This window comes from Lathamus discolor, chromosome 20 (genome assembly GCF_037157495.1).
Source record: "Lathamus discolor isolate bLatDis1 chromosome 20, bLatDis1.hap1, whole genome shotgun sequence".
Classification (NCBI taxonomy): Eukaryota; Metazoa; Chordata; class Aves; order Psittaciformes; family Psittacidae; genus Lathamus; species Lathamus discolor.
Window position 1 is genome coordinate 3,179,331 of NC_088903.1, and position 19,928 is coordinate 3,199,258.

Consider the following 19,928-nt stretch of genomic DNA (forward strand, 5'->3'; position numbering starts at 1 on the left):
TAGGAGGGAACGGTTGACACCCTGTCTCCTTGAATTTCCCACCTGATGCTCCATATAAAGTAAAGCCGTTGTATGGAAAACCCCAGAGCCCCCAGGGACAGCGGGATCTGTCCCATGAAGGTTATGTCCTTTGGTTTGGGAGGTGTGGGGTGGCCCCATGGGGTGATCACGCTCCCCTCGGGCACAGCAAGGTTCAGACTTTCCTGGTGGCAGCTCTTAGAAAGCAGCAGATTAGGATTTGGTATTAAACCGGAGACTGTTTTAATGCCGTGGGGAACTTCAGCTCCTCTTAATCTGCCTACCAGCAAGACACAGGCTGGGGGGGATTTCACTCGGAGTTACAAGCACTTCACCTCTTATTACAGCTCTGAAGTGCTCCCAGGTCTAACAGCAACTCTTTCCATCCCCATGTTTCATTCATCACTTTTCTCTCCCTAACCCGCACCCCCAGCAGGCAGAACTGCCCTTTCCCCTTCTCCCATCAAGATGCAGTTGCAGGTGTGCATGATGGTGATGGGGCGCACTGGGAGGTGATGGGGAGCATAGGACCAGCCTGCTGGGGTGCAGCGCATTGCAGTGGAGCCCTGGGATGCCCCAGTCCCCCCTGGCCATGCGTGCTGGGGCGTCCTGCTGTCAGGAGCACATCAACCGCATCAAGATGCACTTCACTGGTGCTGGAAAAGGCTTTTGCCCCACGGATGTTCTCTAATGGAGCCAACGTTGCCGCACTCCCCGTGCCGCTGGGCAGCAGCTAATGCAGCGCTGCAGGGAGCATGGGGCTGGTGTGAGCTGGTGTCTCTTCCACCTCCCTTTCCCCATGCTGGGGAGGTGCTGGTGGGCTCAGCACCCCACAGGGATGGGAGCAGCACTGGTCTGGAAGGAAAGGTAGGAATCCTGCGAGCCCCTCGTGCTGCTCCTGCGAAATAGCGCAAGACAAAGAGGATGCTTGTTTAGTTTTTCCTCCCCTATCCCTCCCCTTTCTCCCTGGTGGGACCTTGGGTTTGTATCTCTTGGCAAGGAGGTGCCAAACGGGGGTGAGGTACCAGTCGGGGGGGCACTTTTATGTACCCATCACGCTGCTGCTCTCCTCTCTCTTGGAGCCTGTGGCTGGGTCTCCACCATGGTGGGCACTGCCAGGGGGAGATGGAGCCTTGGTGAAGGTGCCCTGATGCCATCACTGCTCTTTGCCTTCTGCTTGTGCAGGTGCCACACGATGGACAGGCTGTGGCACTGTGATAGCTGGGAGTCTCACAGGGCCAGGTATGGTCATTCCTCTGCTGCCAGCACTTCCACCACCCGTTTGGCTTCATTTCCCATGTCCTACCTTTACCACAAATCAATCCCATTGCCCAGGCACGATGCCACCCACCCCACCCTCTCCCTAGGGATGTGCAGACTCTATTTTGCCATCCGCTTTCGAGGTATATAATGAATAGAACACCTTAGGGATGCTCCTCCTGCACATCACCCAGAGCTGCCTCTCCTGTGCATCCCCCATGGGTCCGGCTGCCTCCTCCGCTTGTCGGTGAGCGACGGCACACCGGGGTATCTTGCCACCGGCCCCGGATTGCTCCTGGCATTTGATCTAGCCACCTATCACCGAATAAAACGTAGGGGCCTTTAAGAGGGAGCGGAGAGGGGGAGCCGTCTCCCCGCACATTAATCTCTCATGAGCTAATGTGTTTTTCCCATTTGTTCCTTTGTACATCCCGAGCTGCGCGCTCCCACGCGCATCCCTCCGCGCTCGCTCCCGCTCGCTCGCGCTCCTGCCTCCGTCTCCCATGCTCGCTCGGGCCTGAGCCCCTCTCGGAGAGAAAGGAAAGGAAAAAGCAGGCGAGCAAGCAGAGCAGGAATGGGGAATACACCCTCTCAAGGCATGTCACTCTCACTATGTGCATCCATTCTTAAGTAGCAGGTATTTTTTTTATTCGTGTTGGTTTTTTTGCCTCCTCCCTCCATCTCAACCGGGGCAGCATCGCTGATGCCCAGGGTGGGGGAAAGAATTAGCCCTGGAGTTTGCTGGTGGTGAATTGGTACCCTGGTGGAAGGGTGTGCGTGAAGGCGGTGATGCTCCGGAGGGGTGTGTGTCGGGATGGGGCTGCACTGGGGATGCGGTGCCTTGCCTGGAGGCTCCCCCTGCGCCGCGGACCGATGGGCTGGGGGGATGCTGAGCTGGTGCTGGTGGTGATGCTGCTGCTCGGGGTTGGTTCGTTGTTGGGGCTGCCTGGTTCTGGAGGGATAAAGTAGCTGGAGAGCCACTGTCCTAGAAGCACCGGTGCAGGGAGCTGGAGCAATGGGGTGCTTGGGGGCGGGGGCTCACCGGGGATGCTCGAAGAAACCCGTTATTGTGCCGATGGCTGCTCCGGCTCCGTTGTTGCAGCGCTGTGCATTAAACACGATGTTTTGCTGACCGAGCCGGGCTGGATGCTGCCAAGCTCTGGATTTCCTTTCTCTGTGAGCTTGTGGAGACAGATGGGTGAGGAGGAGGGAGGCTGCGGGTGCTCTCCTACCTGCTTTCTCCCTTTTTTTGTTCCTCTCCAGCTGCTGCTGAGACACAAAGGGCAGGATGAGCCGTAGGGCTGCAGGTTGCCCCTTTCTCAGCATCCTTGCAGGAGGAGGAAAAATACCTGGGTTTGGGTGTGGGGAGAGGCGCTGGGGAGGGAAACTTAAAATAACTCCAAAGGCTCCCTGCCCTGTGCCACAGGCAGCTGCTCCCTGCGTGGATGGGGCTAACAGGTCCGCTCCCCCCTCCCTGTGTCACACAGGAGCTGCCCAGCCCCGGCGGGTGACAGGGATGCTGTCGGGGGTCCCTTTGTCTGCCCTCGCTGTCGGGAGCACCCAGCAGCCTCTCCCCTCTTTGTTCTCTCTGTGTTCTTCGCCCTGGCTGTGGTGAGCCAGGCTGGGGAGTGGTGATGCTTCAGCCTCCGCGCCCACCCACCCGCTGCTGCGTGGGTACCAGCACCCAACTCCCAGGGAAGTTGGGTTTGTCTGTGCTTAGCCTTGGGAATGCGCCTGCGGAGTGGGGCCCTTGGGAGCTGCACCCCTTTGTGGGCATCTTGGGGTGGGAAGGGGGTCACATCCAGACACCTCTTGCTTAGGGATGGAAGGGGTCCCTCGGCTCGGCTGGTCCAGGGTGGGTGGGTGTCCGTTACCCCAATATCAGGCAGGGAATTCAACCCTTCCCTGTTGCTAAATAGGACCCCCAAACTTGCTCAAGCTCTGCCTGGGTCCAGCTGTTGGTGTGGGGGCTGCTGGTTAGGATCCCCCCCTCCTCAGCAAACCCAGCCCAGGGCGGAGGAATGCCTCCCCCCCCCCCCCCCCAAAGCTGCCCAAAGCCCCATGGTGGCTCTTCCCTCATTTGAATGAGGAATACATCACCAATGTGCTAATTACCCCCCACCAGCAGCTGAAATGGTTCCCCCAGGGAGCTGTTGGTGGGCTGTGACCAGCCCGATGGGGAGGGACCGGGTGGGTGTTTTGGGGGGGTGAGTGAGCACCTACAGGCCCTGGCAGCTCCAGGGCTGGCGCATTTGTATGAAGGGAGCTTTAGTCTTTGTCAGGAGCTGTCCCTCCCCTCCCAGCAGGATGGGCAGGGAGTGGTGCTCACCCCGTTTGGTTTTAGCTGGAATGTCCTGCTTGTACTCTGGGTGATGCTCTGGGAGATGCTCATCCTGATCGCGGGGAGCTGGGCTGGAATGCGGTGGGGGGGGAACAAAGGGGGGTGATGCTGAGAACTGGTGTGGCGATTGCACTGGACTGGGAGGGAAGCATCAGTGCCAGGCTCAGTCCTGGCTCCCCACGCAGGAAAGCTGCACAGTTCCCCCAAAATGTAGGTTTTCCCTTTTGGGGAAGGAGGATAAAGGCCCCTCTCTGCATGTGTTTTGCCTGGGGCATGACCCTATTCCATGCAGGGAGGGCACCTCTGTCACTCCACATCCTCCTCCTCCTCCTCTCTCCTTCCCTTCCCTTGTTCCTCACAGCATCATCCTCACAGCAAAGGCCCAGCCTGGTGGGAAACACCCACCCCTGCCTGCCTCTGCTTTCTTTCTCCACCAAGAAATTCCCCATACCAAAGTCTCGCTATGGGAGCAGGAGGCCCTGGGTGCCCTTCGCTGCTGCAGGGACCCAAGTGGGTGCTCCCTTGGCACTGGCTGAGAGCATCGTTCCCCACGGACCGCTGCTGTGGGGCTGAAAGACCCCACAGCAGCGCCTGCTGGGGGGAGCAGAGCAGGAGGGATGCAGCCCAGCAGTGCAGGGTTTAATTATAGGCATTGATTCCTCTGGTTGCCACACATCGATCCCAGCTGGGTGCACGGTGGCTGCCTCTGCGCCCCAGGGACATGCCTGGCACGCATGGATGCGTGCGAGTGATGTCCCACAGACTGGAGAGTGGCCCAGGGCTGCAGGGAGCATCCCCACACAGCCAGGGCTGGGTACCTAGTGAGAGGGTGAGCTGGATGTGGTGGGTTAAAAGAGGAGGTGAAGGGGTCTGGGTATCCCCAGGGTGCTGTGTGTGTGGATAAGTGGTGCTGAGGCTCCTGCTGTTAACGTTTTGGGGAGAAAAGAGGGAGGCTGCAAGCATGGAGAGGTGTTTGGGAGAGGCTCGAGGGTGCAGTGGAGTGGGGTTTGAACTGAGCACTGGGAAGCTGCAGGGTGCAAACAGGGAGGAGGAAGGATGCTGTGCCGCAGGCCCCGCTCCTGGGGGGAATCACTTCCCCATGATGTTGCTCTGCTCCCAGTGCTGGGGTAGCATCCCCTGCTTGCTGCTACTTGTGATTTATGAAGCACAAACTGCTGCTTGCTCCAGCACTGCAGCTCTTGGCTTGGAGGTGCTGGAGCTTCAGTAAAGCAGTGTGATGGGGACCAGCACCCACGGCCCTGGGGCACCACTGCCATGGGGCTGGGTGAGGAGCTATGAGAAGGACACAGATCTCCCTTTTGTGCCAGCTCTGTGGCTCTGAAGTTCTTCCATCACCAGTGCTTTGCTCGGTGGGCTCTGTCCCAACCAGGTTTGATGACCATAATTATTACTGCTAAAACACCTCTAGGTGGGTGAGGCGAGGGATGCTAGGTCTCAGGTCCCACGGGTGTAGAAGCTGCTTGGCCAAGCTCTGCAGAATTACTGGCTTCAAAAAGCAGCCAGCAACCCTGTTAGCATCACCTGGGCAGGTCTGGAGCCCACCACGGGTCCATTTGAGTGGGTCTGGAGCCCATAATGGGTCCATGCGAGTGGGTCTTGCCCATAGGCCTGGCTCCATCTCCAGCAGCCGCAGCAAGGCAGGAGGATGCTGGCTGGCCCCAGCTCACCCCCGTGAGCATCTTCAGCTCGAGCTGGGTGCTGTTCCCCATCAGCTGTGCTTGTTCCCCATCGAAGGTCCTTGTTAACCCCCCTCCTGGCAGTGCCAAGCTGCAGGTGCACCAAGGCTCAAAGAGGCACCCGGAGCTTCAATGCTTGGTAAAAAATCACTGATTTGCTCCTCGCCGCCCAATGGGGATAATAAAAGTTGGCTGTCAGCTGTTTTTATTTTCTCCCTCCCCCTGCCTGGTTTCCACTTTCAGAATGAATGCAAATGAAGATTTTTTAGGGTGGTTTTTTTTTTTTTTTTTTTTCCCCTTTTCTTAAATTCATCTCCAGCAGAAGGGCTGATGGAGAGGGCTGGTGGGGGCGGGAGGAAGAGGAAAGGAGGGGGGGATGAACACTTCTGGTTTGTTTGTTTTCCCCTCACCCCCGTGCTGAAATGTTCTGATTGCAAAGGGAGGAGGGTGAAGGCAGATGATGCATTTGGGTTTCTAGCATAACGAAGAGCTCCGGCTGGGGGAAACGTAGCGCCTGCACTCCAGTTCCAACTGGGAACCAGTTTTCCAGCATCTCTAGGGAAGGAGAGTCAGGAAGCAGCTTCTTTTCCAGTCCCACGCCATAGCCCCTTGCTCAGGTCACCCCATGGTGTCTCAGCCCTTGGAACAGGGCACCTGGAGGAGGATGGGCCATGGTTGTGGGTGGAGGTAAGGGCTCCATCCTCCTCACCCATGGGTGCTCTCTGCCCTCAGCTCCAGCCAAGCCTGTGCACAACCTCTTTGGCTGGCGTTGTTGGATCTCCTCCACCTCAAGTTTATATATTTCAATTACAGCCTGTTAAAAGCCTCCATGTTTCAAGAGCTGCCCAGATTTATGGCTCCTGTCCTGCAGCCAGCCTGGGCATCTCGTGCCTTTCCCTTGCTCTGGAGCTGCAGCCTCACGGAGCATCATGGCTCAGCCCCCGGCCTGGGTCTTGCTGCCCCACAAGCTCTGCAAGCCACAGTGATGGGAAACAGCGTGAGGCTGCTGATGTCCCTGTTCCCTGGCATTTTCCCTGTGAGCACCCTGGGGTTATGGGCATCAAAATCTTATGGTCAGTGGCTCCCATTAATGGCCTTGATTTCCCATGGGATACACGGATACCCAAGGTGGGGAAGGGATGCGGCAACTCCCAGCGCAGCAGCTTGACTTCCAGAGAGATGGGTTTGAGAAGTGGTTGTGGCATCTGCTCTGGTTTCTGTGGTTTTCTTTTGTGATGGGATATTTGGAGCAGAACTGGGACCCAGCGCGGAAAGACAGAGGCTCCAATCCTGTTCCCAGCTGAGCTCAGAGGGAGCTGTTGTGGGAGTGGGAGAGAGGGATGGAGAGGTGGAGTGGGATTTCTGCAGGATGCATTTCCCAGTGTAGGATCCGCCTGGTCCTTTCTAAGCCCCATGGTGCAATTAGGGAAGGAAGGAGGCAAAAGAGATGAAAATGCTGAGGGGAATCCAGTGATGTGGAGGGAGGAAGGGGCTGCACTGGGTTTCCTCTCCAGTTGGATCCAGGCTCAGTGCCGCAGCCAAATTCCCATGGAATTGATGTGCATGGAACATATGCATCTTGCAAGCTTATAGTCAGCCTCATGGCACTGCCTTGCCCACCTCCGGCTCTGCCCGGAAGCTCCTTAGGGATCATGAGTGCAGCGGGATCCTGATGGTTTTGGGTACCTGGTGACAGGGATGCCGTAGAGAGAAACCCCTCCTCCAGCTGCCCAACATCTGGGCCTGGCAACTCCTCTCCCAGCATTACCAAAGGCTTTGAGTGGTTCTGCCCTTCCCGAGCATTCCCTCGCTCGATCCCATCCATCTGTCAGTGGCTCGGAGGCGGCTCGGCCGAGCTGAGTGCTCAGTAATAGGGTGTGAAACAACCACCTGCCAGTTGACTTTCCTCCTCGCCGTGGTGCTTGGCAAGGGCAGAGCTGGAGATGCAGAACCTCTCCTCTCCCCTGTTATTTGGAGGGATGCTGTCACGCCGCTCAGGGGTTTATTTGGCTCGGTGGTTTTATGGTAATGAACCAGCTCTCGCGCTCCGCAAAGAGAGAAGGGAAGAAAGTGTCACTTCGGATCTTCGTGCATGGAAAAATACAGCACCTCCCTCCCGCGATTCCAGTTGGAACGCTGGGAGAACGCACTGGGAGACAGGCAGGAATGGAGACAGGGGGGTCTGCCTCTGTGAGGCAGCATCAGTGGTCATCACCTGCCCTGCTTTGGCCAGCACATGCCTTTTCCTGGCTTCACCATCCTCTTTGCAGTGACCTGCTAGAGCCACCCTGGTGGGAAGGCCCAAAAAACCCCATATTTGCTCCTTTTCCAGAATCATGGAATCCCAGCCTGGTTTGTGTTGGAAGGGACCTTAAAGCTCATCCAGTTCCAACCCTTTCCCCGGGCAGGGACCCCTTCCACTGGAGCAGCTTGCTCCAAGCCCCTGTGTCCAACCTGACCTTGAACACTGCCAGGGATGAGCCCATCCCATGGATCCATTCACATGGATGAGCCCATCCCAAGCTGTGCTGTCTGTGGGGAGGGCCGGAGGGGCAAGGAGGGCAGGGGGTTTGGAATGAGAAGACCTCCTCCCAGTTGCTATGGGGTTGGCTTTGATCCATTTTGTTTCCCAGATCTTTTCTTGCTTCCCTGATCATTTTTGTCCCTGTGGAGCATCTCTAGTAGGGAGGGAGCTCCAGTGCCTGGCAGCCCTTGTGACCAACAGCCCTGGGGACCAGCAGCCCATGTCTACATGGGCAGCAGGTGCATGGTGGGGCAACGAGAAGCATGAGCCTGGTGTTGGCCAGATCCAGCTCGGATCAGTGGGTGTCACCAAGGGATGTGAAGCAGAGGGGATGCAGCCTGGAGAAGAGAAGGCTGCGTGGAGACCTCATAGCAGCCTTCCAGTACCTGAAGGGGGCCTGTAGGGATGCTGGGGAGGGACTTTTCGTCAGGGACTGCAGTGACAGGACAAGGGGTAATGGGTTAAAACTTAAACAGGGGAAGTTTAGATTGGATCTAAGGAGGAAATTCTTTCCTGTTAGGGTGGTGAGGCACTGGAATGGGTTGCCCAGGGGGGTTGTGAGTGCTCCATCCCTGGCAGCATTCAAGGCCAGGTTGGATGAAGCCTTGAGTGGGATGGTTTAGTGTGAGGTGTCCCTGCCTATGGCAGGGGGGTTGGAACTGGATGATCTTGAGCTCCTTTCCAACCCTAACTATTCTATGATTCTATGATTCTATAATGTGAAGCAGAGGGGATGCAGTGAGGGAACATGAAGCAGAGGGGATGCAGTGAGGGGACGTGAAGCAGAGGGGATGCAGTGAGGGGACGTGAAGCAGAGGGGATGCAGTGAGGGGATGTGAAGCAGAGGGGATGCAGTGGGAGCTGCAGAGCCGTGGTCCCCCTTCTGCTGACTGTGCCTGCTGCAGATGAGCACTTGTGGCCCAGGGCTCCAGCCAGCCCCACGCTGGGTCCCTTGTAGAAGCGGGGGACAGGGCTATGGGGATCCCATCTCAGTGGCCCCACTGAAAGCAGCACAGCAGAGGCAGCTCCTGCCTGCTTGCCTGTGCAACAGGCAGCCGTGGCGCTGCCCGCGGGCGGCAGGATCTGTCTCATTTCAGGAGGATTAATGATTCCAGCATCATTTGAAAAACATTATATGGCTCATTAAAAACACATTGCCCAGACTAAACACAGAGCAGTTGCGTGTTTCCAGCCCTGCCAGCTCACCTCCCCGTGCCAGCCTGTGGCATTGCCCTCTGCCCGCAGGGCTGCAGGGGATGATGGGGAGGATGAAGGCTGTGCTCGCTGTGTGTGGACCGTGGCCATCCACCTTCCCTTCCTCCTCCAGCTTCTTCTTCCAGGAGCAGCCAGGGGCAGGCAGCCAGCTCGGGAATGCTGTTCCCTTGGGATTATTTGGTGACGGGTGTGCTTTGGGGAAAGGGCATCAGTGCATGGCTGTTGGGAGCATCCTCTGCCCTCACCTCCCCTGTGTGCCAAGAGTCGAGGCTCATGTGTGCCCTCTAAAGGGACCTGATTCCCAGGGGAAGGGGACCAGCAGTGTCTCCTTCCCCCCCCAATACCTGCTCTGTTTCTCCCTCCTCCTTTCCCACACTCCTCCTCCTTTCTCTCGCCTTCCGCTGCTTCCTTTCAACTCTCTCTGTGGTGGTGGGAATCAAAGAGGAGAGCAGTTTGGGATTGTCAGTCCTTCCTCATCCGCTGCGCTGCGTGAAAAGCGAAGCCGCTAAAGGACACTCAAGGACATTCAGATGGCGCCTTCCCCACTCCTCTCCCTGCCCTCCTCCTCTTCCTCACCTGCAGAAAGCAATGCCCTGCTCCTGCCCTTCTCAACCTGCCCCATGGCACAGCCAGGGCTTGACCAGGCTCCTGGCTCTGTCTGGGCCTCTCGTTTGTTCTCGCCATGTGAGGTGCCCAGGCTCTGTGGTGAAGCAGCATCTTCTCCGTGCATGATGTCCCTCATTAGAGGACGGGGACCCGTGTGGCTCCCTTGAGGCTTGCACAAGAGTGCAGAAGGGCCCCTGGTAATGCTGAGCCCTGTGGAACCAGCACATGGATAGGATCCCTTTGGTCCGGGAGCTTCCAGGAGCAGCTCCATCCCCAGGATGCAACAAGACCTTGAGCGAAGGGTTGGCTGTGAGTCGGCATCTCAGCCAAAGTAACTCTGGGGAGGTTGTGCTGCTCCGCAGATAATAATGAGCTCTTCTGAGCTGTCAGTCCCAGCTCTTCACAAAGCAAGTCTGTTATCTCCCTTCCACACGTGGGGAAGCCAAGGTGCAAGTCCTTGGCCCAAGGTAACATCAAGTGAAGCAGAGACTGAAACCAGGAGCTGGGATCTGCTGCTGGGCCTCAGCTTGGGATGCTCGGCAGTGCTGAAAACACCCCCAGCCTTTTCCTCCCCCCAACACCAAGAACATCCTGAGGATGAGATTGGAGAGCTCAGTCTTAGTCTATGGAAAATGTATCAGAGGAACCACGTTTGTCCCCCTCCTTTTATGGTTTCATAGAATCCCTGAATGGTTTGGATTGGAAGGGACCTTAAAGCTCATCCACCTCCAACCCCAACACTTTCCACTGGAGCAGCTTGCTCCAAGCCCCTGTGTCCATCCTGGTCCTGAACACTGCCAGGGATGGGGCAGCCACAGCTTCTCTGGGCAACCAGCACCTCATCACCCTGGGTAGGCTGGTACCTATGGCCCAGCACCCTGCCCTCAGTGAGGTACCACAGCCACGACCAGCAGCAGCTTCACTCCGGAATGGTTCCTGGTGTATTCCAAAGCATGGCTTCAATCATTAAACCTGAACTGCAATTATCAAACAAATGAATAAAGCACATCCAGGAAGGATTTCCCACTTTTCTGTCTTTGTTTCTCTCCTGTTGTGCCTTGAAGGTTATTTACTCGCGCTGGGCGTGAGATCCATTCCCGAACCACAAGCGTGTGAATCCACACCCTGATCCGTAGGGATGCCCCGAAAGAAGGGAGTGGGGGGGACCTGCATATTCTGAATTCCCCCTGCTTGGATCTGAGGGTGAGATCCCACCACAAAGCCAGGGATAACAGGGAGCATCCCGGGAGCGGCAGAGCAGAGCTTCAGAAGCGTTGGGATGGTTGCTGAGTCCATCAGTGCCGTTTATTGTGGGATATTGAGTTAGAAACAGCATTCATCGCCCTGCTACCCTCCTCCTCCTTCTCCTTGCTGGGCAAGTGGGGGCCCCAGAGAGTCCCCCTCAAGCTGCCTCATCTCACCCCATGGCTGAGCCCAGAGGGCAGCGATGGAAGGACTGACATAAGAGGAAGAACACGTGGAGCGGAGACAGGACAAGGGGACAAATGTCCCCTGGCTGTGATGGATGAGCTGAGCTGCCTCTTGGCCACGGGAGCTGCTCTGCTCCCTTTGCCAGCAAAGAAAGAGACCCTTGTGGGTGCTGCGGTCTTGCTGGCTTGGCCGTCCCCTGCCTGCCCCTGCCCTTGTAACCCCGCTCCTCCAGGCACAGGGGCTTGCGGGGCGGGGGGGAGGACAAAACCCCCCCATGGCCCTAAAACAAAGGCTCAAAGCAGCTCGGGGCTGTTTTGCTGGGAGCTAGGGCTCAGCGCCTGCGGGCAGGATGCTCGGGGAGGGGGGGGGGGGTCTGGCTCGGGGGGGCTCTTTGGCAGAGCCTCTTCCCCCCTGTATTCACCCATCTCGGTTCTCAGTGTTGTGCTCATGTCTCTCCCTGTGCGGAGGTTCAAGCCCCACAGAGCCGGGGTGAGGAAGGTGCTTTTTGGTGCTGGTGTTGCCGAGGCTGTGCTGCTGCTCGCATCACCTGGAGGCTGCGCAGCTTCATGACAGACAGGTCCAATCTGAGCGTGTGACAGAAAACACCGTGATAAGCCCATCTACTCTGAGTCCCCCTTGCTCTTCCATGCCCACAACAAGCAATCTGCGCCTGGGCTTGGCAAGACCCCACAGCAGCAGCGGATTGGGGCATCCCGGGGTTCATTGCAGCCCGTGTGCACGGATGTTTGCTCCCTTATGCATGGGAGCAACCCCCCTGCGTGCAGACAAGGCACCGTGGCCATGGGGTGGAAGGGGGCTGCTGCTCCTGTTGCCTGCACAGTGAGGCACATCCCGGCTCCCCATCGCTCCCCGCACCGCGTTTCATTCTCAGATGCTTCCTGCTGCTGCTCTTTTGTTTCACAATTATGATGTGTTTGCTTGCTCTGATTTATTTCTTTATTCCCCTCCATCCCTGGCAAACTTTCCCGCTTGGATCGCGTTCATTCATGAATCTCCTCCTTTCCTGTCCCTAACCAGGGCTCGATCGAATTGCAGGAGGGAAGAAGCCAGGACTCTGTTCCCTTTGTTTAAAGTCTCCAGGTCAGTACCGGGGCTGGGGGCCAAGCAGCGTGCTCCTCCCCATACCTGCTTGTTTCATGTTTGATGTTTGCTCCTTCCCCACCCTTCCTCCAGGTGCAGGGAATGTGGTGGGTGAAAGCAGCACCTTGAGCTCGTTTTTGGGTGCTTATAGGAGGTCTCTTGTTTGCATTGATGGTTAAGGCATCAGCCCCCATCCCTTCTTGCAGGGGAGGGTTTCTGCAGTTGGAGGCATCACTGATGCTCCAGGAGGGACCGTTTCTCAACTGAATGCTGGAGCTTGCAAGGTTTGGGTTTTTCCTGGTTGGGATTATGAAGGGAAAGCTCTCGAAGGGGAATGAGAGGAGGATGCTGGCTCTCTGGGGGTTAGGAGGAGAGGCAGGTGCCTTATTTAGGAGCCGGCTGTGGAAGTGTGGCTGGTTCAGAAGAGCTGTAAGAGGGGAAATGTGGTGGAATCTGTTCAGCAGCAACCCCTGCTGGGTCTGTCATAATAATAGATTTGATTTCTGTGGCATCTGCTGGCCTCTAACAGGCTGTTTGCGTTGCCAGAGTGTCTCTGCAGTGATTTCAGCTATTCCTTTTTGGGAGGCTGAAAAGTGCACCAGAGCCCTGTCAATCAGGGCAGCAGCCCCAGGCTAAACAACCCCAAAAGCAGCAGCATTGATCAATGAAGGTGATCAGGGAAACATCTCCCTTCACCAAAACCTTGTTCATCAGCAGCATCACTCAGTGGGATGCCCTGGGGAATAGCAATGGGATGGGCTCTTTAGGAGCTGTCCTGAAGGCTTTGGTGGCTTCCTGCCCTGGAGCAGGTAGATTTTCTGTGCTGGTTCTAGCTTGAAGGTATGGGGAGAGGCACCAGCCTGTCTGTCTTATGGCATGAGTTTCTTAGACATGAACAAGCTCTTTACTGTGAGGGTGGTGAAGCACTGGAACAAGCTGCCCAAAGAAGAAGTAAATGCCCATTTACCAAAGAGGTAAATGCTCCATCCCTGGTAGTGCTCAAGGCCTGGTTGGACAGGGTTTGGAGCAACCCGCTCTAGTGGAAGGGGATTGGAACGGAATGATCCTATCCAAGCCTAACCATTCCATGATTTTCTGTGGCTGTCAGGCAGGGCTGTGCTGGGGAACCCAGGCTGGAGATGGAGGAAATCAAGCTTGTAATAGGTGGGGTGTGCCAGGCTTCCCCAACCCAGAGCATTCGAGGTGTAAAACCAAGGCAACGGAACAGTGCACTGTAATTTAATTGCCTTGTTGGAATGAACGCATTATCCCATGGGATAATTGGAGTGGGGAAGCAGGATGAAGACCGCAGCCCACAGCCAGGTCCTGCATCCATATGAGGGTGTGCCCTGGGGTGCTAAACGCTGTTCTAGCTCATTTCCCACCCTGGAATTACACATGGAATTACATTCCTGGCTCCAAATGGCATGCATGCTTTGCCCCTCAGCTGGAGAGCAGATTGCACAACTGCTTCCTTGGGAGAAGGCTGGAAGGCTGCTCCTGGCCATGGCTTCTATTGCTCCTCATAGGAGGTTGGAGTTGGCTCTCCAGACTGGAAGCCCAGCCAGCCCTGGTAGGTTCATCACTGGTGCTCATGGCTGCAGGTCCTGCTGGTATTGAGCCTCAGTGTACTGGGGGAAGAAGAAGCCTAATGGTGATGCTTTGCTGGGTTTCTAGTTCTTGAATGGAGATGTTAAAACCAGCACAACAAGGAGGGCTGAGGGGTGGGGGTGAAGCGTTTGTGGGATTTTCTGCATTCAAGGGATCTTTTTAAGACCCTATTTCAAGAGAAAAACCCTTCTCATCACCCAGCTTGACCCCAGCTGTGTGACAGAGGCTGTAAAGTCTCCGCTCTAACTCCCGCATGGAGAAGGCAACTTCTGGCTGAGCGGATGTTATCTTTCACCCGGCCTCGGTTCAAAGTGGGAAGTGATGGAGAAGCCGCCCTGCTCCATGCAGGCGCTCCCTGGTCCTGTTGAACGCGTTTCCCTTCTGTGTCTGTGCGTCTGACGCTTCGGCTTCCAGCTATCAGATCCTGTTCCGCCTTTGTCTGAACAAGATTAAAGAGCCCCCGTTCTCAGAAGCTGCATCCTAGCCGAGGTGAACGTATAGACAGTTATAAGGTCATCCTGCAGCCGGGTAACGATGCCACTTAATGAGCTTGTCTGCCATGGAAAGAAGGCGGCTTTGACCCCTTCTGAAAGGCTGCTGGTACCTGCTTAGGTGAACAGACCCGCGGCTTGGCGATGGGAATCAGCGCTGCTCTTTCATCCTGTCTCGTGTTCCGGCAGTGATGTGGTTCAGGGTAACCCTCGAGGCAGGCAGGGAGGTTTGTGAGGTGTCTCTGGTTTCCCAAGTTCTATTGCGAGCAGACAGGATGCAACAGGGACTCATTAGATGGAGCCGAGCCCCAGGACCGAGTGGGGAGAAACAAGGGATGGAGCTGAGCTGGGAAGGTCCATGCAGCCTGGATGCTGAGGATGCACTTGTGGCTTTCCCAGGGGAAGGACAGTAGCCCCAGGCAGGAACGATGCTGGCTCATACAGACCAGAGGGCAAGGGACTCCTGGCTGCCATGGGACAGGGAATGGGGATGTCCCCATCTGTTGTCCAGTGGTTCCCCCTCACTTCTCCCCTTGCTGGGGTTCCCCAAGTCAGGATGCTAAAGCAGCCCATGCTGTCTGAACACTTTTCCCTGTTAAGCAACCCAGGGAGGAATAATTCACAGAGTCAATGGCTTTTTAATATCTCTGTGCTTCAAGTCAACTTCCAGTGCAGTCATTTGCCTTTTAATTAAAATCATTGCTTCCCCCCCAATGCAGTTTCCACCCCAACACGGTCCAGGGCCATGGAACCCCATGGGTGATGGAGCTCTCTTTCCAACCAGCACCCAGAGGTGGATGGGGCTGGTGGTAGTGGGATGAGCCCCTGGTAATGGGGGGTCTCAGGAGTGTGAAGAGATCCCCAAAATAGAGCCAGGAGCGGGTGGGAGGGACATGGCCCCTCTGCGCTCCCTGTGGGGTGTCTGCAGTGCTGTGCTGACAGGGAATGACGAGCTCCAGACTTGTCAGCGCCGGTGATGTACCTATAATTACTGTCTGATGTGCCAGAATTAGACTGGGAGCTGAGGAGTTTGATGCAGACGTGAGTGTCCTTGGCTGCCAGCAAGAGGTTTAACAAGTGCGAGGCTGCAGGCAGAGCAGATCCCATCCCTCCCCGGGCGCTGCTCCTCTCTTTTCCTGCTGGGAATGAATTTCTGGGAGGGATGGATGAGGAGCAAGGTGCAGCCCCGGCCATGGGGTCTGCAGTGGATGCTGCTGCTGGGGTATGGGTTGTTGCATTCAACTACTGGTTTCATGGCGCGGCGTGTGAAACCCCAGCTCCCCACTGTGACCAAACCATGGGGCTGACCTTCCCCATCCTCCAAACTGCATCTGAGCACCAACCTCGTCCCAGCATTCCATCAGTGCAAACCCATCAGCCCCTTATTCAGAGCTATATAAAGCCCCCAGATGGCTGCACACCCTGTAGCATCCCTTCAGTCAAGGCACTTCTGTCTATCTCCTGTACCACTCGCCTGCTTCTTACCACGGTTTCTGGTTCTCAGCTCCCATCCGTGGCTGTGGCCGTCTGTCACCAGCAGTGCTGGGTGTAAGTGATGGGTACTCCCAGCCTGCACCAAGGTATTAAAGCCTTTATCGTAGTCCAGGGCCTGTAATTCACAGCACAAGAACCAATAAATGGGAATGATTCACAATCATTTAGCAGCTTCTGCTCAGGAAGAGGGAGACCAGGACCTCAATTAAGCTATTTGTAAATTGTTAATTTAAGCATTTCACTCAGATGCCTTAAATTGTTCCCTCCTGCAGTTTACAAATGGGTAAAGAGCACAGAAATATAAATGGAGCGGTGGGGAAATGCCATTTAGTTTCCAGTTTTTGGCAGTGGTAATAGCACTGTTGCTAGCGGTGCTTTGATTTAAATCAGAGTAAACCAGGGCTGCCTTCAAAGTAAGATTGACTGGGAAGCAGTGGCCTTCTGGTAATGGGGACTGGCACAGAGGCATTGAGGGTGTGATGCTCCCATGGGATGAGGAGCTAGGGGTTGCCAAAATGCCTGGGCAGCTCCGGAGTCACTGATCCCAACCCCAGGGATGTGCACTTGAGGCTTTTTTCCATGCCCTGCGAAGTAATTGTTAAACCCCTTCTACCTTTTCTCTGGGTTTAAGCCAGGTGACTGCTTCCCTTCTGGCATGGATGTCCTGGAGAGCTTTGGCTTTCCAGGTGGGCAAGGAGCATCATTGGCTGGTCCAGATGGATGCGGCTCCCAGGGCTTGCTGTGACACCCCCGATTCATCCCATCCTGCAGATTTACCCCCAGGCACTCAAAAAGTTTGGCATTTGCAGAGCTGGTCCATGCCAGGTGGTTTTAAGAGTCATGAGCCTCATCTGTGGCACTTGGGAACTCTGCTCCCCCAGAAAGTGTCAGGGAGGAGGGAGCTTGTGGTCCCCTAAAACCCAGCACAGCCCTTGCCAAGGCTTTCTCTCTGCAGAGCTAAAATGGAAAGCTCCTTCCAGAGACCTGGACCAGGATCTGATCCTGCACCAAGTGCTGCTGCAGCTGGCCCTGGCGTATGTTCCCTTTGCTATTTTAATGCAGAACGGGGCACGTCTCCTCTAAACCCCCCCCCTCCAGGAAGGGACAAGGCTCAGCTCTGAATCCCGTTGTAGGAGTGGGATTTGCTGCATCTGCGCTCAGCAAGTGAGCAAAGGGAGAAGGGTGCTGAAGTCCCCTGAGCGTGGAAGGACTTGGTGCTGTGCCACGGCACCGGGTGGGAGCCGGGTGCTGCGGGCGCCAGCCTGGCCCGGGAGGTGTTGGGTGCTGCAGCAGCTCGGGGCTGCGCTGTGCTGCCAGGCGCCGCTCGGGTTGTGCCATTTGGGGAGCAAACTCTCGCTTCTCGCTTCTCCAGGCGGGTTTTGGCTTCCTCACTAGCTGGGGAGCAAAGCCCCAGCCCCACGGGCTCACCAAGCGGGCGCCCGAGGGAACAGCTTGGGATGCGAGCGGAGCCGAGCCCCGGCGCACGGCAGCACCGGTCCCCGTGGGAGGCTGATGCACCTCCGGGTGCCAAGTTCTCCCTTCGGCTCCACCTGCCACCGCTTGGCACATCCCGGCTTGGATCCCTGATGGGCTCTGCCAGCGCTGCCGGGTGATGCCAGCCTCGGCAGATGTTGCCTGCAGCCTAGGCAGGCGGAGCAGCCACGTGGAGCTGGTTTCTCTCCTGCAGATCTGTTGCCTTTAGGGATGAGCCATCTCCCGAGCTGCTTTGACACCTCCGGGTGCTCGTTGGGGTTTGAAAGAGTTTTTTATTACTTAAGAACTTATCAGCTATCAGTTGGCTGGGTTTAATGAGAAATTATGCTCCCTGGCCCTTCAGCTGTGAAATGCATTGAGTGCCTTTAACTGTGTGGTGTCAGAAGGTCTCCAATGGATATTTTATTTTCCTTTTCTTTTTCTTTATTTGGCTTCTTCCCCATTTCTAATAGTAGCAGACATGCAGCTGGTATGGTGCAATCAGTGCCTCTGAGATAGAAAAGACCTTTCTGTCCACCCAGCTCTAAGCTGCCCTGAGACCAGTGCATCCCTTGTGCACGGGTGAGGGTGTTCCTCCTGCTCGTGACACCCTGAGGACTGAGATAAGGTCTGATATAAACAGCCTGACCCACAATCAGTCCCGACCGCTGGATTGAGGCAGAGCTTGTGTCTTAATGGGGCCTTTTCTGGCCCAGTAATGGGCATTGTGAGGTGAGAAGGGGAAAGTGAGACCCCGATTTCCCATCAGGTCTGCACTGCCCAGCTCAGTGTCGTGCCAGGTTGGATGCTTTAAGCAGAGGCTCCTTCTTTTTCCCCCTGAGGCTTCAAACGCCTGGGGACAGGCAAGGAAAGGCTCTGTCTGTGGCTGTGGTCATGAGGATGGGCAGACTGGCTGCTGCAGAAACAGCTTGAATCCTGCCACTAGGAATGGGGCATGCTCATTCCCACAGGGTGGACCTGGCCACAGCAGAGCAGCACAGAGCACGCAGTGACACTGAGCATGGAGCTGGGGCTCCCAACATAAGAGGGATGTGGACCCATTGGAGTGAGTCCAGAGGAGGCCATGGGGATGCTGCGAGGGCTGGAGCAGCTCTGCTCTGGAGCCAGGCTGAGAGAGCTGGGCTGGGGCAGCCTGGAGAAGAGAAGGCTCCTGAAGGGGAGACCTGAGAGCAGCTCCAGTGCCTGAAGGGGCTGCAGGGAACCTGGAGAGGGGCTTGGGACAAGGGCCTGTAGGGACAGGCCAAGGGGAATGGCTTGAACCTGCCCGAGGGGAGACTGAGCTGAGCTCTTAGGCAGAAGCTCTTCCCTGTGAGGGTGCTGAGGCGCTGGCACAGGGTGCCCAGAGATCTCAAGGTCCCTTCCAGGCCAAACCAGTCTGGGAATCTGTGACCTGCTCCTGGTTAACTCCTCTTTGCCTCTCTGAGCATCCTTGGCTGCCTGGTGCAGCAGGTTTCTGCTCCTTCTCCAGCACTGGAACTCAGCATCTCTGCCCTGAGCAGCATCGCCTTGGTCAGTCCCCAGTATCTTGTAGTTCAAATGATGTACAATAGACCTACTGTGTGCAGCGTGTCAGGGCACCGCATGCATGAATATTGCTGTATAGACTGCGTGTGCTGAGCCCAGTTGTGAGCAGACACAAAGCTGTGCTCTGTGTCCCGGCTGTATTCCCACCCCATGACTGTCTCACTGTGCAGATTGAAGTGGTGCCGGGGCAGAGCGAGGCTTCATTGTGCTTGGGGCTGTACACAAGCATTGTGAGATGCAATCGTCTTTCTAAAGAGCTTACAGAGTAAATAGGAGGATGGAGAAGGAGGAATTGGCTGATGGAGGGGAGAGGCTGGAGCTGGCACCAGCGGCTGGAGAGCAGGCATAGAGCAGGGCAATGGGCATCCTTCTCCCCTGCAGGCAGGTTTGATGCTGTTGCTGTCTGAAAGCAGCTCCTTGTGTAGCTGCTAAGAGCAAGCCCATGTCTGGGTTGCAGGTGTAAATGGGGATGTCTCACCCTGATGTGTTATCTCCTCTGCCCAGCCTCTCCCTGGGAATTGCATTGCTGGCACACAGCTGGTCCCTGGTGAGGATGAGGTGTCACCGAGCAATGGGCTTTTTGCATGTACAAGTGGCTCAGGTTTGCACTGCAGAGAAGTCGGAGCCTTGGAAGCCCCAGAGGGGGAAGATCTGCCTCTGATTTGAAAGCAACCATTTGCCTCCATGACTGAGCAAGGCTGGGTGCAGGGAGTGGTGCCTCTTCCCATGGTGACAGCAGGACCATCCCTGTGGTGATGGTGAGGCAGGCAGTACTGGTGGGACCTGGGATGGGAGATGATGGGAGCATCCTTGGGTAGACCTGGGTGCTCGGTGCTGCCCTTGGCTCCAGCCCCCATCCCATGGCAGCTCAGTTCCCTGTTGGAAATAAGGGATGTGTGGGGGTCTGCCCCGCAGGAGCATGGGGACCATCCGTGTGATGGACGTGAGACAGCAGTAGATCTGCAGGCGGGCTCTTCTGAGCAGCTTTTAACTGATAATAATGCTTATTTACTTCTCATCACAGAGCAATCAGAATTAAAAGGTCACCCCATCCTCTGGCCCTCCCCGCAGCAGGAGTGAGCCAGGTTTCAGGGATCAGCAGGAAGGACAATTAATCCTGC

The 19,928-nt window shown here is 56.3% G+C and overlaps 1 protein-coding gene across 1 annotated transcript in view; it reads left to right on the top strand.

The window, feature by feature from the left end:
• The window catches only part of SRCIN1 (SRC kinase signaling inhibitor 1), a 98,452-nt gene that overhangs the window by 26,336 nt on the left and 52,188 nt on the right, over positions 1 to 19,928 (top strand). Inside the window, exon 3 of the mRNA XM_065699503.1 lies at positions 12,131 to 12,193. Coding sequence (XP_065555575.1) covers positions 12,131 to 12,193 — 63 coding nt within the window. The remainder of the gene's footprint in view (positions 1 to 12,130; positions 12,194 to 19,928) is intronic.